Here is a 19,613-nt window from a genome sequence, read left to right on the forward strand (position 1 = left end):
TTGTATAGTATCGGGATGTTTGTAGTGCCATGTCACGCATGGAAAGGGACCCTGCACTCATCCCCGATGGGCTTTCCCGAGGCCACAGTCCTAGTTGAAGAAAGGTCAGCAAATGGTCTACTTGTGTTGCATGTCTGATACCCTGCATAACCTCTTGTTCAGCTCCCCCTCACCTAACTGAAACTCTTTAAAACATGATGACAGTACAATCAAAAAATAAGCTTAAACCAGGCCTAGGGACAAACCAATCCAACTCGCCTCCTCCCTTGAGGCTTGCATTCACTAACATCCATGAGCTTAGAACTAATTTTGCTGATGTTGAAGCATTTCTCCTAACAAATACCCCGGATATCTTAGCACTAAGCAAGACTAACCTACACTCCTCCATCCCCTCTAACTACTTTAACATGCCTGGCTATCTCCCACTCTGCCGTAAGGACTTTGGCAGACATATGCACCGACTTGGAGTCTACATTCGTAACACCCTCCCCCTGACTAGAGAAACAAACCTAGAAACGGACGATCAAGCCTTTATGTGCTTTAGACTAAACATACAACACAACATTAGCTACTTTTATTTTCTCTACCGCTCTCCCTCGACCCAGGACTGCACCATAATAAACAAAGTCTCTGACAGCATAGACACAGCACTCTCCCTTCACACTAGCGCACAAGTACATGTATTTGGTGACTTTAATGTTCACCACAAAAACTGGCTTGGATTCTCTACTCACACAGATGCAGCGGGCAGCACAACACATAGTTTTGCTATATCTCACTCCCTATCAAAAATGGTTACATTTCCAACCCGTTTCCCTGACCAGCAAGAACAACAAGCATCACTTCTAGATCTGTTTCTGACTACAGTTCCCGGGGATTGTACAACAAATGCTGACAGCCCACTCGGGAACGCTGAACATGCAGTGATAATGGTAGAAATCGCTCTAAATTATAGATCCAAAACTGAAGAGCCAGTGCTCAAAACAACGAAATATTATAAAAAGGCTGACTGGGAAGCCATCAGAGATCTTATCAGAGATGCCGCATGGGGAAATATTTTTTCTCTTCCTGCTGAACAGTGCGCAAATGAGACCACTGAATGGTTCAAAACAGCAATGGAAGCACATGTTCCCATGCGGAAATTTTATAGCAAGCTGAAACCACTAAAACATGCATCGAAGCACAAAAATTAGGAAACTGTGACTTCTGGAAAATCTACAACAGTGTAGTAAATAATGGGCAATCAACAATTCCCCCGCTAACCAACAATCACGAGGTTGTTTGCTCAGCAACCGACAAGGCTAATATGCTTGCCAGCCGGTTTGCCTCGACCTCTACACTAGACCCTACCAACCATCCCCTACCTGACTTTCCTTTGCGGACAGACGCCACGCTAGACGATCTAAAAATAACCCCTGTTCATGTACACGCTATCATAAAAAACCTTGACACTTCAAAAGCATGTGGAGCCGATCTCATCCCAGCTGTGCTATTAAAAAAGTGCTCAGCCGAAGTAGCTCCAGTTCTCGCCAAACTCTACAACAAATGCCTTAATGAATCATGCTTTCCGGGCTGTTGGAAAACTGCTTCTGTGATACCAATATTCAAGAATTCTGGCGAAAGAACTGACCCATCAAATTATTGCCCCATTAGCCTCCTCCCACTTTTCGCCAAAATATTTGAGACCATAATTAACCATGCTCTAGTCCGGCACCTTACAGACGCTAAACTTCTGACTGACCAACAATATGGATTTAGACAAGCCCGTTCCACAGCTGACATCCTCACTGTAATCTCTGAACGTATATACCATTCACTGGACAAAGCAGGGGAGGGCAGAGCGTTAGCTCTAGATATATCTAAGGCTTTTGACAGGGTATGGCACAAGGGTCTCCTTAGGAAAATTAAATCATACGGTATCACTGGTAGAATACTTAACATAATTAAATCCTTAGAAAAGAGAAAAATCCAGGTTGTCCTCGACGGTCGTACATCTAAACAGTGTGATATAAATGCGGGAGTGCCTCAGGGGTCTATCCTTGGACCTCTATTGTTCCTAATATTTATTAATGACCTCCCCGACAAAACTGCCTCTGAGATGGGTATATATGCTGATGACACTACACTCTATAACAGGCATGACAGGAAAACAAATGAACACATATCTAAAGAAATGGCAAAAACACTAGAGGATGACCTCCAATCTGTAGTGGAATGGGGACATAAATGGATGGTCACATTCAATGCTGCCAAGACTAAACTGGTTTCCTTCAATAATTACAAGAAACCTTCTCTACCACCGATAGCAATGGCCAGTGACTCCCTGTCTGAGAGTACATCTTTCAAACTGCTTGGTCTAACGTTCACAGGAAACATGAGTTGGAACAATTATATTGAAAACATTGCCAGGGCCGCTGCAAAAAAGTTAGGCTCTCTCTAACGTGCTAGAAAACTACTGACACCTGAAAGTATCCTGTACCTCTATAAGGCCACCATTCGCCCATGTATGAAGTATTGTTGTCACATTTGGGCTGGTGCATCTGCTACTAGTCTCTCGCTCCTAGACAAGGTTCAAAAAAGAGTCGCCAATCTGATAGACCCTGAACTGGCTTCTAAGCTTCAGCCTCTGTCCCATCGAGGAAACGTTGCATCCCTCTGCTTGTTCTACAAGTACTTTAATGGTGAATGCTCTGACGAACTGCAGACACTTGTGCCCCCACGACGTAGACACCCTCGACAAACCCGACAGGCAGCTAAATCCCACCCCCACACAGTAGAGATCCATAGATGTAAAAGATCTTTCTACTCCAGTAGTTTCTTCCCCAGAAATGCTAGACTCTGGAATTCCATTTCAAGTTCCTGCTTCCCTAACTGTACTGACATGCAGAAGTTCAAGTGCAACGTGAACCGACATCTTGCTGCCCAAATCCCAACATAGTGCCCCAATAGTTGCTGCCCCTGATAGTAGCCCCCTACACCAAAGTGGCAATGCGCCTTGTTTGGGGTGAAAATGTAATTAAAAAAAAAAAAAAAAAAAAGGAGGTGGGGGGTAACAGGTGTTAATCTACAATAATACCAAAGAAATATTGCAATATATTTATTTTAAAATAGTCCTAGATTTAGATTTCAGTTTTTTATAAATAAAATGCATTACAATTCAATTTTGAGTTCTCTAACTTTTTTTTTTAATGAATACATTTTAAGGAATTGCAGAATTGTGTTCGTTACAACTCTACTTTCAACCGAGTCGTTGTTTGTTTCGTTCACCACACTCTTTTCTTCTACCTCTTCTTTTACACACGTCCGTTCGCTTTAGTGACTAAAAATCGTCTGCCTCCCGCTTTCCTTTCCTCGTTATTTATGGAACCAGGGTACGAAATTCTCCGAGATTCCCCGAGACTTTTTTCCACATAAACGCATGCGGGCGCCATTTTGATTCTCAATTTGTGCTCTGCTTTAACGGTAAGCCACTTCTTTCTCTACACTACCCTCTGATCTCATGATCACGGAGACGGCAGGGGGGTGGCGATCGCCGTCGTCAGGTGCTTCTGCAAAGGGGGACAGTGCTGCTCTCGTCTTCACGCGCGCTCTCATCCACCGTCTGATGACCGGGGAAGGCTCCATCTCCGTGGAGGCTACTGATATCAGAGTCACTGCTTGATAGGGATGGTGCAAACCAAAGCGATGGCCCACTCGTCTCAGAGTCAGAGTCACTCTCATCGTCCACTGGAGGTGGTACATGTGTCGCCAGCCGTATGTCCCTAACGTGACGGGGTACGCCATCAACCTGGACACACTGCTGACTCACCACATCGGTCACTGTGCCCCGTTTATACTTGTCAGTACATCGGTTTCCTGGCGGCTTCACCCAGACAGCATCCCCTTTGGCATATCGATTCCGTTCTATCTCAGTGGCCAAAATTGTATCAGGGTGGATTCCTTTTTCTCGGACATGATACTGATAGATTGCGTTTGCAGGCGCCGTTCCTGGAGAGACGCCGTCCTTTGGCATGAGATTATACAAGTACACAGTTTCTGCGATGGGGCACTGCTTCCTGGCTGCAATTGTTTTGATGCTGCGATGGCTTCTCTCAGCTATACCATTGCCAGACACATAAGCGCATCTAAGCCGTAGCCGCACACCCCATTCTTGTAAGAACTGCCTCATCTGATGGCTGCAAAAGGCTGGGTCGTTGTCCGTCAGCACTTCATCGGGCGCACCTCTTTCACAGAACACGGATGACAGCTGGCAAATAATGTTGCAAGAGTCCTGGCGCCCGAGGAGTCTCCAGACTGCGAAACGTGTAGGCCCACAATCGATGAGGGTAAGGAAGTGGTTGCCACCGTAGTGTGTGATATCCATGCCCACTCTCTGCCACTTACCACTTACTCCCAACTCCCCTTTCTTCCATCGTGCTGGAGCTGGGTCGATGGATTGGCAGGCCTCGCAACTTTCCACCACTCTTCGGATATCTTTTTTTTCTACTCCTGGATCAATCATCTTGACAAAGTACAATGTCCGCTTGATGCCAGGATGTCCACACTGTCGATGAATGTCCATGATGCGCGCTGCATCCACATTACACACAACTGCTGCACATGTGTTTTGCAGATTATCAGAATCTCTCCGAGCACCAGCCAGAAGCCATCGTTGAGGGACTCTTGTCAGAGCATCTGCTCTGTTGAGCGCAGACCTGATCAACACTACGTCCACGGTCAGGTCGTACTCTGTGATGGTGTCGACCAAGGTGGCAAGCCGTCTTCGAATTAACATCTCACTCGATGCTCGTGTCGTCAGCCGTGCTCTTCCACAATGCATCGGTTATCCACCGATGAGTGCATGCCGAGTCAGTCATATGTAGAACCTTGGCTTGCCATTGAAGCGCCAAGTTAACGCCCTTCAATGTTGCATCAAGTTCGGCCAGGTTTATGTGCCTCGAATCATTCTCTGGCCGAAGCCAACAGGCATCTTCAATAATGGAATCATTAACTGCAAGGGCAACTCCAAGGGCCAGTGAACTAGCATCCACCCAGACCGTGAACTCATTCCCGCTGGCGCACCACTTTCCCTGAACGGGGTCATCACTGGTCACCCTGGACACAGTCTCTGTCAGCATGCTCCTTAGGGTGACATCGTGTACTGCATCGTCCCATGCTGACGACACGGCTGTTGCACGTCTTTTTATGGCCGCCACGGCCACCCTGAGTCAACCGCACACAGGGAAATGGCCTACCATCTTTCCACAAAGCGAAAACACTATTCGTCGAGTGATGTTTGATGGGACCTTGGGGACGTGGCTTCCTCTTTCCAGCAAAATCCCTCCTTGCTATTGCGCACATGCAGGCCGAGAACTTTTGCTCCATCCCAAAGACGTTCTGGTTCCTTACATGTCAGTCCAAAGCTCTCAAAGTGCATTCTAACCGATTGCGCTGACATGAGGTTCTCATTGACGAATATATCTTCGATGTATGAGGATGTTGCCTGTTGCACTGCCTCATCTTGCTGCCGGATAGCATGCATGATTGCTGTCATAATGCCTGGTGCTACATTTAGACCGAACCCTAGCCTGGTTAGACAATATCGGGTTCCTCCAATTTCCACAGTCTGAAATGGCCACAATTTCTTCTACATGCGTATTTGCAGATAGGCCCTCTGTAGGTCCAGAGTTGCCACGTTCGATCCCTGCTGTCGCCACTCCCTTAATTTGAGTGCACACACATCAGCTCTTGCCATGCTCATTGAGCTCACGGTAGTCTAGGACGGGGCGAACCTTTTGTTTGGTCTCTTGTACGACGGCCATCAAGGGAATCAGCCCTCACGGGGGGCCAAGCTCATCCTCTGGGTATGGAAGAAGCCAGCCATTGTCGATCCACGTTTGCAGTTCTTCTTCATACTGTTCCCTTAGCCACATGGGTGGGGGATATTCCGATAACCGGTTCCGCAAGGATATTGGTGGCTGATCGTTTGACCACTTCCAAGACGCCGTCCATGCATTCGTGTTTCTATCATACTCTGCATGAAAGTCAGGCTCGTCGAGAGTTATGGCAGCACAAACATGTTCCTCACATCGGGAGAACTGTACCTTGCCGGTTCTGTCCATAGTAATTCCACCCAGTTGTGTAATCAAGTCCATACCCAGGAGTAGGTCGTACCCGAGAAGCTCTCCCTCCACAACCAGGGCTTGCACGGCTACTACAGGCCCATCGTTGATGCTTGCGCGGATAATGCTCACCCCACGCCTACAGTTAGTACCGGAATTCTCTCTGCTTTCCAAGTGGCACAGCATATCTTGCTTAAGAGTCTGGGTGCACCCAGTGTCCACAAGCGCGAGGCGCTCGCTTCCATTAATGTGTATGCTTACAGTGGGTAGCGCCCTGCTCAATGACGATCTGGGGAGAAGACTGGCGCTGTAGCTTCTTCCCCTTGCCCATTTCCCGGACAGGTGCAGGCCAGGTGTCTGCGTTTTTTGCACTTGTAGCACTGCGGCCCGTCAAGTTTCCGAGTTGGTTGACGTGACGAAAGACAATCACGGGCCAAATGGTTGGGTCCTCCACACTTATGGCAGGTTGTAGCTGCGCCCAGGTCCTGCAATCAGACCTGTGATGGTTGTACAGCTGCCGCTTGGTCTATAGTGTTAGGGCTTTTCTTTAGTATTGCTCGTGCCCGCGCCAATACTTCCGATATGTCCATCTCGTCCACTTGGGATGAGGCATGGAGCAGATCTTCCACACTCTTAGGTAATCCTGCAACAAAGGCTCACACCAAGCCTTTGTCTGACATCCCTCCAAAAAGGACCGATAGCTTTTTTAGCTCATCCACCGTTTCCCCGGGATGTAATTTTTGGGCCATGAATTCCTTCCATGCAGTAATTGGATCTAACGCAAATGCTGTAAAAAGGGCGCGCTTGATGCAGGCAAAATCTGTTTTCTTCTCATCAGCCAACTGCTGGTATACTGCATATGCTCCCCCAGTGAGGCGCATTGGGACCACGCATTCCATACGCTTCACCCCACTGAGCTGACATATTAATTCTGCTTTTTCCACCCATTCATGCACTGAGTGATCAGTGCTACTGCCATCAAACAAGGGAATTAGCTTGGGATCAAATCCTGACGTCATGCCGAAATAGCTTGTGTTCGTTACAACTCTACTTTCAATAGAGTCGTTGTTTGTTTCGTTCACCACCCTCTACCTCTTCTTTTACACACGTTCGTTTGCTTTAGTGACTAAAAATCGTCTGTCCTCCCGCTTTCCTTTCCTCGTTATTTATGGAACCAGGGTACGAGATTCCACGAGACTTTTTTTCCACATAAACGCATGCGGGCGCCATCTTGATTCTCAATTTGTGCTCTGCAGGCACAAACGCGCAGCCACTTTAACGGTAAGCCACTACTTTCTCTACAAGAATATTATTTGGAAGCTATTAATTTATACTTTCAGTAGCATATTCTGATTCTGTGCACAACAATACACTTATATAACAATTTTCATTGCTTAATCTTGTGGTTTTATAAAGATATAGCATTTTTATTAAAAAATTAGTAAAAAATGTGACAAAACATCTTGAAGAGGGAAAAATTTCTAAACATCCAAGGCACAAAGTTATAACTTCCTTATATTTACTTGGATTTAAAAAAAACTTTAAAAGATTCTTTCTTAGCTCATCAAGTTCTTTCTATGTATGCCCTTAAGCAATTTCATTTTTTCATATATATTGCTAATTTAACATACCAGAATATCAATATCTTTTTTCTTTTTAACGAAAACACCAAAATCGTTCAAGTTATTTATTATTTCCTTGATAGGAAATTAGACAAATGTCAGGTGTGATTTTTGAAAAGTCAGCACCGATCTACAAAAAATGACTGGGCAGCCTTATTAATATTTTTTGGTAATTAGCAATAGATTAATGCCTCTTCTCAGAGAGAGAAGGTAAATCCTGGTAGGATGGTTTCTTTAGAACTGAACAGAATCATACATTAACCATTTAATCATTTAAACAAAATCTCTTTATTCTTTGTTACCATCAGTGTATTTCTTTGTTTCTTTTTTTATTGTTATATTTGTTTGTTTTTTGTTTTTATTATTCATAATTAGAATTTTTTATTGTTTCAATTTTCTTTTAGAAATTGTGTGAGTATATGTCTTTTTGTTGTTGCTGTGTCTGTGGATTTTTGTCAGATTTTTCAGGACTGATCTGCATATCTGGATACCATCATTGTGATCTTTCCTGCACACATGGCCATATCAAACCAAATGTGTTGCATAGACTGGCCAGTTAGACAGCAACAAAGGAAGAGTTTGTAACATAATGTGGGGTATTAATCTTTAATCTCCCACGGTTTGTTTATAGTCAACTCAGCTAGCTGATTGTCTCTCCGTAGTTGTAGTTGTATGGAAGCAAACCTTTCTGTTTTTCTCTCTCATTTGGTATAATGGCAATAATGTAAAAGAAAAATAATGCAAAAATAATGCAAAAAAAAAAATACTTGAAGCTCAATGATTCATGTTCCTTAATGTTTATACTCTCAAAGTACTCCAGGGTTATACATATATTTTTATGTTTTCTATTTATCTTACTGAAATAGTAAAGTATATAATTGTAATCATTTTTATTTTGTAGGCAATGACTTTATGTATGATATACGAGGAACTACATACAGAGGAAATGTTGATATTACTGAAAATCATACAAGATGTTTAAACTGGCGATCTGTCAGAAAATTACCAAACAATAATCATTCATTCTGGGAGAAAAATTACTGCCGAAATAAAAATTCAACAAGGCCTTGGTGTTTTATATCAAACGGAACATATGAATTTTGTAACATAACCCTTGCAAGTAAGTATCACAGTTCTAAAAATTTTAATCAAATTTCAGTGTATTCTAATGGATTTTCCATTTTTGAAAGAAATTGTATTTTTTTTTCACAAGGGAATTACCACTTGTCAAAGCCTGAAGGCCACTCGAGGATAAGGTTAATGAATGTAAGGTAGTAGTGTAGTAATTGTTAATGGTGTAAGTTGGATAGAATTCTATTATTTAAGGGGACAGTTCAACAAAAACTTGTTTACATTGGATTTGAAGGCTACAATATTGTAGTCATCTAGGAAACAGGCCAGCAGAACAGTGTTCATATATAGAGTGGAGTTGGGGTATATGTCATTTGAAAAATCAGTAATGTACTTATTTTGTTGTAGTTGATTGATTTTTGTTTAATTAATAGTATGTCTATTTAACATTGCAAGCACATGCTGTATTTCCGTGGACATCAGCAATATTACATACCTAATGTGCTTCAACATATCATATCCTTTTTATTTGCTGTCAATTTTTAAAAGAATTACCTTGATGGAAAGAGAATAGAATAAGCATTCCAGTAATGTTAATTTATTTTGCTTTTATGTGGTCAATGCTTTTATGCTCCAAGTTAAAAATGAAAAAAAAAAAAAAAAAAAACGGTAAAAATTGACACCAAAAAGGGAAACTGTTTTTTCAATGTTTACATTTCATATGTTACGTTTGGATAAACATGCACAGAGTCAAATTTGATTGGATATGGCTGAAATTTTACAGGTTATATAAACATAGAAGTCCATCTCTATTGGACTTTGATTTATATTTTTACGGCTCCAGGAAGCAAAGTTACGACCGAGTAAAGTTGATGAAGAATATTTCAAAATTGATAAGGTAAATCTGCATATATCATCCATTTTCATATAGATAATAGTTTCAGAATTATTTTCATGTATAATATGTAAATATTTGATAATTATTAATTGTGCGGAAATTTCTTTACAATGTTATCTTTTATAGAAATTCAAGTCCGCTTAATGGGAAAACTGCTCGCTATGCACTTAATGCGCTGACCAGTGCTAAGCTGGCTAAAGTCAGTGCATTAATGAGTTTCGTTTGTATTCTCGTGAAAATAGAAAACTGTTTTTCTGCTTTCGTTTTACTAGACAACTCATTTTTTATTCTGAGTTTGTCAATTTAAAAAAATTATTTTCAAGTTTTTCAAATTTTATTTCCAAAGAATACCTATCCAAAACTATTTTGTGTTTTAATGTTTAGTACATGCGTTTCTGTTATCATGGTATTTATAACTTCTTACTTGTACTTAAGGTAGAATTGTTTTTTAGTGGTCAAAAAAACACAAATATATAATAAATAAAAGGTACTTGTGCACTTATGCAACCATGCTGAAATAATAATATTATTATTTAGAAACCCATTCTTCACATGGGGAGGGAACAGGGTTTTGTTAATTATTCTGTACTTTCACCTAACAATTTAATAATAAAAAAAAAACATATTGTGAAACTTTAATTTAACTTGAAAATACTATCTGAAATAATATCACAGTAACATAAGTGCATAAACACCGAAATAAATATTACCAGAGGTAAGATGAGTTACTCCTCTACCTAGTTGGATAAGTTTTTAGTGTATTTAGTTAATGTAAAATGTTTGTTTATTTCGAAAAGTAAGTAGTGTCAAGGGTTACACAAGCACAAGAAAAATAGCCACGTGGGATCTCATGTCTGAAATCTCAGCAATGACTAAAAAATATACAAAATACTATTAGAAACTCAACGAATAAATGTCCTTGTGACATTTATTGGGTGGGTTTCTAATAGTATTTTGTATAATGTTTTTTTTTATTTTTAAGCCATTGTCAAGACCATTTATTTAAATTCTTCAACTTTTTATATTAGAAAACTTTATGAAAAAAATTTATAGATAATGTTGTTTAAATATCTTATCTGTTTCATTTATAAAATAAAATAAAATATGTACTTTTCATTAATAATTTCTTCTTTTTTTTATATTTATTTCAATAAATTTTCACAAACAGTATCTCAGTGCGGTAAAATAACAGGAGAGAATTCACAAAATATGGGGGTGGCGGTTAAAACTCATTACAATGAAATTCTCAATCAAACCAACTAATTTTTAGGTTTCACAGAAATAAATGCATAAAAAACATGTGTCAAGGGTTAGGGTTTTAAAATGATGCTGGCACTTGACACGTGTCCGTTCTCGCTGTTTTTAAAATCACTTTTAATAACAAAATATTTGGTTTCCAAACGTAAAAATTAGGCCGTTCAATGAAGAATTTCATTGTGATGCATTTTGTGAATTTTTACCTGGTTTCCACCTTAACATTTTTCTTTAAAATGACTACCTTTTTTAGGTTTTGGGGTATGCTGAAAACGAATATCATATTTAAATTTTCCGCATATAAGTAGCTTTCTGGATATTAATCAATGTCATTTCTTATCTTATTGCTGGTGGCCATCTTAGTTTGCGCATAGTTTCTTGGGATTGTGTTTGTGCACTCACGCGTACCAAGATGGCCACCAATAATAACATAAGAAATGACATTGCTTAATATCCGGAAAACTACTTATTTGCAGAAAATTTAAATGCGATATTCATTTTCAGCATACCCTAAAACCTGCACAAGTAGTCATTTTAAAGAAAAAAGTTAAGGTGGAAACAAGGCAAAAATTTACCGTTTTATTTCTTTGTTTACATAGTTAAATTTTCAATAAAACAACAGAATAGAAATGATAAAAATTACCATCAACTGGTGAATATATAGTTGTAGCTTATTAGGATTCCTGATATTGTAGAAGCTACATTCAAGGTTTCATGTAGAGTACGATTTATTGTTGCATCTCAAAAAACGGGGTATATTTTTGGCCAGATAGAGAGGATTTACAAAATTGAAAATTGGACTGGTCCCAAAATGCATAAGTTCTGGTCGACTATGGGAATTTCTATCTTTTACAGAAATCCAAAATCTATATGAAAAATTTTCTTCAATTTAATTTAATTTATATCTACTCAATTTTTTTCTTTTCTTTGAAGGGAGTAGTAAATACTGCCATGAATGCTCTTTACACATTCAATAGCTACACCACAGATTTAGCTCTCTTTTGGTGGGGAGGCAGGTAAATACCTATTCTCAATAAATTTATATTTAAATACAACTATAATAATTAGTTTTGTTCATGAATACACTCACTGTATGATACCATGTGCCAGTTTGTTTTTTTTTAAATTGAAATTTGTACATCTTAATTTATGGCTTATGGTAAAAAGATACATCAAATTTGACTGCATAATCAGAAAGAGTACACCATTTTACATAAGAGTGCCAAGTTTCATGAGAATAGCTTGAAAAATAAATAAATGGTAGTGAAATTACCAAATTTCTTGAAATGTCCATAATTTAGCCCACGTTTTCTAAAGAAAAATGTCCATGGAAAAGCCTAAATTTTGGCACTTAAAATTCTCATAACTTTTGAACTACTGATGGTATTTGCATAATTCAAGCGGTTTAAGCATCTTTTACACAGCTTTTGTCATGCAAGTTGATAAAATAACAATTATCCAAAAAGAAAAAATCAACTTGTAATGCTAGTCTGTTTGGGTGAGTACTCATTTTTGTTTGAGGTACATCAGCAGCTATAGGATTTGTCTAACTGAATAGGTCTGCTTTCATTTCTTTTTGGTATACAGGCAATAATCATGTATAGGAAACTTCATGCAATAGCAAGACTGATATATTGATGAAAAAAAATTCAACTTATTAGATTACCATTTGATAGATAATCCAAAAATGTTAAGTATATCAGTTTACCCCATACACACAAGCCTATACTCAATAAGGAATCAATATCTTTTCCTTTTTGTGTTGACTTCCATGAAGTCAGTACTATTTTTTTGATGTTCACCTTTGAAAAAATTTTTTGTGGGATTGGTAACTTCAATGTGTCAAACACAACATCCTTCTACAGTATCCAAATATATTTTCCTGATATGATTCACATCTCTCACAGGTAAATTTTGTTCATTTCACTACATATAGAGTATATTCCTGATCCTGATTTTCCCAAAATGATTTGCTATTTTAAACATTCAAAGAAAAAAACAAAACTTTTCTCTGATTTTCTTTTTTGACATTTAATTTTCTTTTCAGTTTTTGAGGAATCTTATAACAATTTGTCGAAGTTCATTTTGATATTTTTTTTTAATGTAGTTTATTGTTGGTGACCTTAGGGCTTCTTCTATACACTTGTAGCCAATCCTGTATAGCATTCTCCATAGTAGTACTCCCACTCTTTTTTGAAGCTCTGTTAAAAGTATCAAAAAATAGCCCTTTTTTTTCATAGAAGCCAATTCACTGTACTCAATGTTGGATAGCACTACCATTTTCTTAAGCCTATCCCATTCTAAGTTGATCTTTTGTCTGAAGGGAATAGAACATTTCCCTTCTTTTTGAAAGTTGGATGTATACTCAGTTTCAACAACCTTTTATTATGTCTATGAAACACACCAGAAAGAACTTGTGCATTATTCTTTTTAATTATTTTTAAAATTTATTTGCAGAATGATTAGTTTTTACTTTTTAACAAGAAGAATTTATCAGTAAATCCCAGTTAAAAATTTTTCCAACTCATTTACATTTAGTAAATTTCTCAGGATATTAGTTTCTGTTTTTTCTTGGAGCATGACTATCATTATCAGTTGGCTTTTGAATTTGATTTGCTCTCTGGTTATGCTCTCTCTCTCTCTTTTTTTTTTTTTCCAATTTTGTTAGTCCTATAAAGTTGGTTTGCCAATTTTCTTTAGTGTGTGAAAATTAATAAATCCGACCATGAGTCCATTGAATTTTTATGTTTCTGTTTAATATTTTAACTTGAGCAAACCTTTTACATTTTCACTTTCATTAGATTTGGTGATTTTGATAAAACTCTTGTTTTATTTTTGTTCGTCAATTCATACTGCCCTACCTAATTGAATTTAAAACATTTTTTTTAATTCATAAAACAGTACATCTGTCTGCAAACAGACTACTTCACTTTTGACTATCAAATTTAACTTGTGAAGTATTTTTTTCTTGTTGCAAGTTTTTCTTATTTGCTAGACTTTTTGTTATCCTTTGAATCCTGATATATGTAAATAAACCATTGGCAGTCTTTGGCTATTTGCTTGAGTGTTAGGTCTGATTCATGTTCCAGTCAAAGACTCTCCTAATTTCATGAGTCTGTATTCAACACCAATCTTTGTGCAAATACAAAACATTTGAAACATTTAAGTCCAATAACTTGAAATCATCACAGTGCTTATTTACTATGATTACAAAAATCATATAGTCATCATTATCCTTTCTTATAAGGTTTCAACACTTCTACCATTTGTAGAAAAAAGATGTTTTTGGACTAAATAATTTCATCACCAATTGTACAGCTTCATTAAATTTTAGCTTGGTTGTCCGAAATAAAACGCAGTTTACAAATTTTGTATATTCCACTGTGCCTAATTTCTTTAGCAGTAACCAAACTTTTTTTGAATCAGTCTAGTTTTCACAGTTATTGAAGCAAAACTAACCTTATTGTCCAGATCACAGTTGAAAGTCTCAATGGTATTTCATTGAGAGAATGCATGTTCATCTGTAACTATTTTGCTACCCACTTGATTATTCAAATAATTTCTGTTGTTTTTGAGTCTTCCTCAAATCTTATTTTGTGCAAGTTATTTCTACAATTCTAATTTTTCTGTTTCAGTCTTTTTCTGTAACTCCAATCTGTCTGTTTCCATTTTTATTTTGGCATTATGCCTGTTTTACATTTTATTTGGATAAATTCTTCTAAATTTGGATCTCATTTTTTGGCTTAAATCTTTTTCTGCACCTCTTAATTTTTCTTTCAATCTTTCTCTGATAAATTGTTTAAAAAAATGCATTTTTTTTTTTCCAAACACCAATTGGACGAAAAGCCTCTGTCACGTAGGGTGCTTTCAACTACGTTGGTGCAAAAAGACAGAATTTTAGTTTTTATGCTCGCAGACTTTGCATGTGTGTAGAAAGGCGAATGTGTGCATAGCTGAAATGATGTTTATACAGTAGCGTGCATGCAACTGGGTTGAGTCGAAGCGTTGACAATCAATTGGCGAGCAAGCACACGTTGCATGCTGCCATTGGTTTAGTTGAGTAGCTCATGCTAGGGTGGCGTAAAATAAATAGACCCTTTAATTGAGGACTTATTTGTAACCCAATAAATGCCTTATATTGTTTTTGTTAATAGTTTGGGATGCTAAAATCAATGCAAAGAAAGAAAAGAAGCAAAATTAAATATTGAAATGAAGAACATTTTAAATTCAAATGCAATCAAAGTGTTTTTAAAAAAGTACACCCAAAAAGTCAACGTTATTAAAGTATTGTTTTTTGTTGTTTTTTACAAATATCTAATTTGGTTATTTGTTTTTAGTTCTGGCAAGTTTTTTGTTTGCAAATATCATTTTGGACGCTAAAACCGAGGCAAAAATCAGAATAGGAAAAGGTTGTTGCTTAAAAAAAATCAATGAAATGTGAATGTAATTAAAGTGTTAAAAAACATAAAGCGAAAAAGTAAACCATTTTTTTTTTTTTTTTTTACTAAGAAGTAGTTCTATCCTAAAAGATGCCCTATTTTGTTTTTGTTAATAACTTTGGACATGAAAATAAGGCCAAAAAAGAACCGTATTGAAATATTGGAATAAAAGAATTTATTTTAAATGTGGATGCAAGTCTGAAAGAGTAAACATAATGATGGGTTTATTTTTTGTTTTTGTTTTTAAATGCAAGGAAAGTTTAAAAGAACATTGAGTTCTCAACTTAGGCTGAAATGGAGCAGTTAAGGAGTTTATGTAATTCGCATGAGGCACTAATGATTTATAATGTATATTAATGTATCAGAAATAGCGGAAACATCCCGTCACTAATACCATTTTGAATATTAAAGAATTTAGCACTGAATCGTTCGTTAATTGGAAACTATGAAACAATGGATTAATGGAATTTAAGTGTTCAACCAATGAAATAGCTGGAAAATTAAGGAACAAATGATTAAGGGAGGCTTTATTATGTTATTAGATAATTATGTGTATTAAAGAGGGAAAAATGTGAGTAGCTGAAAATAGACTAATAACTGATGCTGACTCTAAAGTGAATACTATGAAATACTTGCCCCCCCCCCGGTCTTAACTGGGATAGTCACAGTAGAAAATATTTAGTTAGTTTCCTCTGACTATGGTTCTCTAGGACTTGTTTTGAATATTTATTCTTTTCGAAAATAATGTAGCCATTTGTGATAGTGAATAAAATTAAATGAAAATAACTGGAAAATATGCATAAAGTACTGAAAGGTAGTGTGACCCTTTTCGATTTATGTGTGGAGGCAGCATTTGTAAAGTTATACTGTCATTTCATAAAGGGGGGAAAATCTTATTTTATTAAGTTTAGAGATATGTATATTATTAAGTATATATTCTGATAACAGAATCGCTCTAATTAAACATTTAAGAACATTTTCGATATTCATAACTTCAACTGGTGCTATCAAATCAGGCTATCTGAAGATACTGACTTTCCTAAAATGCACCAAACGTTGATGTTATTGCTTTTTCCTTTCTTGGCATTTTTCTTAAAATCTCCAAAAAGCAAAATAGGAAAAAAGATGCTTAGTGTTTCACCAAACCTTCTATCCTTGTGGTGTCAGAGTACTTGACATTTTCCACAAAAAGCTCTGAGGTGGGTAGGAAGCTAGAGTGATGAAAAAAAAAAAAATTACACATGGATCAAACTTTACTCTGACATCTTCAACTCAGAAAATGAAAAAATATAGAACTCCAAAATAACCATTTTTTTCTAAGAATTTCCCAAGGTTCCTAGTAATTGAATTACTAGAAAGAAAAAAAAAGTGACTTATCTCCATTCTTAATTGAAAAGTTTTAACGAGCAAGAGCAACTCAAAGGCAATTTATAAAAAAAAAACTAAGAAAAAGAAACTTTCTTGATGAAGTAAACAACAAAGATATCCAAAATCTATGAATAATAAAACAAAAGAAACAACAAAACCAAACACAAAGGGAAAAACAGGCCTGAAACACAAAGAAAATACCATCAACTAAAGTACTAGATGTAAAGAAAAAGGTAACCAAAGAAAAAAAAAACATTAAAGAACCTTCCGAAAAAACAAAAAGTTGTTCTACTAAGTGAAACAGATTCCAAATCCTCTAAAAAGCAGAAACTGAAAACATCATGACTCAGACCAACGAAATTATAAGCAAGAGAAAAAAAAAACAGATTTGAATGCAAACTAACAATACTACAAGCAAAACTCAATTGCTCTTATCTAAGAACCTAAACTCCAACAAGAGATAAAACTTATTTCCTCAAAGATGGAGATATAAGAAAGATAAAGAAAGCCCAGAAAATCTTAAAAACCAAAGAAAATATTTAAAACATAAAATAAGTTTTACAGATTACAATAAAAAAAAAAAAAAAAAAAAAAACGAACGTGGCTTTTCAAATGAATAACACAAATATTCTGTAATGGAATTGCCAACGACAACTATGAAGAAATATCTGATGATAAACAATAACCTAAATATAGCTTACCTTTAAGAAACATACTTCAAGGAATCTGACACTATATCTTTGAAAAGATACATGTACAACAAAATCAATAAGTCAATGGCAAGTAATAGATCAATAGGTGGCTCTTCAATCATCAATATGTTATGAGCTACTTCAAATAAACACCCATCCACCTATATATAATAGTAGTAAAAGCTTCACTGCACAATAACAATATGCTCAATATACATCCTTCCAAAATATAAAATTAAAAAAGATCACTTAAACAATTTGATAAACTAATTTCAAACAACCTTTCTATTATGAAACTTATTTATAGTGAAATCTGGAGATGTAACAAATACAATCCAACAGGTAAAATCCCACCCCCACACTGTAGAGATCCCTAGATGTAAAAGATCTTTCTACTCTAGTAGTTTCTTCCCCAGAACAGCTAGACTTTGGAATTCCATTCCAGGTCACTGCTTCCCCAACTGTACTGACATGCATAAGTTCAAGTGCAACGTGAACCAACATCTCGCTGCCCTAATCCCTACATAGTACCCCAGTAGATGTTTCCCCTGATAGTAGCCCCCTACACCAAAGTGGCAATGTGCCTTGTTTGGGGTGAAAATGTAATAAAACAAAAAAAACAAAAAAAATCATAGGAAGCATACTTAGAACAATAGGTCTGTGTATGTTAAATAATAATCCATACACTTATATATACCAAGGAAACCCAGGAACAAGTTCAATGTCAGCCAAAAACCTATCAATTCATTCTCTATCCATCCTCCTGAACTTGAAGCCATGATGACAGATATGGAAGTGATCATGCACCTAAATTACACATAAATCACACATAAATTCATAGATACAAATAAACCAATAACAGAAGACAACAGAAACAATCCCCAAATCTTCAACAACCTCACATACAAAACAAAATCCTGGTTTAACATAAAGAAGCCATAAAAAACAGGAAAAAGTGAGAAGAATGTTTGAAACCAACCCTACTACAATCAGTCTACAAATATATTGACAAACTAGTGTGAACATAATTATTAAAAAAGGCAAGGAAGAAAACTGGAAACTTTTTCCTCCAAGATAAACACAAACGCACAATAAAGAAAGTCTGTAATATGGCTAGGAAAATGCATGGAAAAATGATTACATCAAAATTGTACTTATAAAAAGTAAAGAAAAATGTACAGAAATGGATGGTATTGCCAACCTACTGATTCAATTTGAAAACCATTCCTTAAGCAAACAGCGTGATCATACATTTAAAACATTTAGGAACATTGCTGAAAGGCAAAAACTAAATTTCACATCAGACAATACATTAAATTATAATTTTCCATTTGTAAAATTTCAGGGGAGGATTTTTGTCTTTTGCGTGTATATCTTATGTGTGTCTCTTTGTCTGTATCTATGTATGTAATCATGATACATCTAGTGTGTGTGCATATACATACGCGATAAAGTCCTTTTCTGTTACCTTGGTCATTTCTGAGATTGATTCTTCCTGTCACGGGTTGATGAGCTGTAAAGAACATCCAACGCCGATTTTCTGGCATGGATTACTTTATTTTGTCTACGAATAAACTGGGGGACTCGTTTTTCATTATTTAAGCTAAGTCCAATCAATTTATTTTTTTACATGGTTTTCATGTTTAGTTTTACCAGTTTTTTCTGTTACATTTTTACCCCAAACAAGGCACATTGTCACTTTGATGTACTGGGCTGCTATCAGGGACCTAAGTTGCAGGGGTACTATGTAGAGAGTTTAGCAGCAAGGTGTCTGTTCACATTATGCTTGAACTTCTGCATGTCAGTACAGTTGGGGAAGCAAGAACCCAGAAGAGAATTCCAAAGTCTAGCAATTTGGGGGAAGAAACTATTAGAGGCTTTCTTACCTTTAGGGATCTTTACTGTGTAGGGGTGGGACTTTGCTGCTTGTTGAGTTTGTCAGGGGTATTTTCGTCGAGGAGGTACAAGGGTTTGTAATTCGTCAGAGCATCCACCATTAAAATACTTGTAGAACAGGCAGAGGGATGTAACATTTCATCAATAGGACAGGGGCTGAACTTTACATGAAAGTTCAAGACCTATTAGGTTGGCGACTCTCTTTTGAACCCTGTCCAGGAGTGAGAGACTAGTAGCAGATGCACCAGCCCAAATGTGATAGCAGTACTCCA

General features: G+C 36.9%; 1 protein-coding gene across 2 annotated transcripts in view; it reads left to right on the top strand.

The window, feature by feature from the left end:
• The window catches only part of LOC145296841 (receptor-type tyrosine-protein phosphatase alpha-like), a 978,869-nt gene that overhangs the window by 399,126 nt on the left and 560,130 nt on the right, over positions 1-19,613 (top strand). For both annotated transcript variants that reach the window (XM_080142961.1, XM_080142962.1), the window contains exon 5: positions 8,625-8,843. In XM_080142961.1, coding sequence (XP_079999087.1) covers positions 8,625-8,843 — 219 coding nt within the window. The remainder of the gene's footprint in view (positions 1-8,624; positions 8,844-19,613) is intronic.

The sequence above is a fragment of the Euprymna scolopes genome, chromosome 17, assembly GCF_053919585.1.
Source record: "Euprymna scolopes isolate OS-2025 chromosome 17, ASM5391958v1, whole genome shotgun sequence".
Lineage (NCBI taxonomy): Eukaryota > Metazoa > Mollusca > Cephalopoda > Sepiida > Sepiolidae > Euprymna > Euprymna scolopes.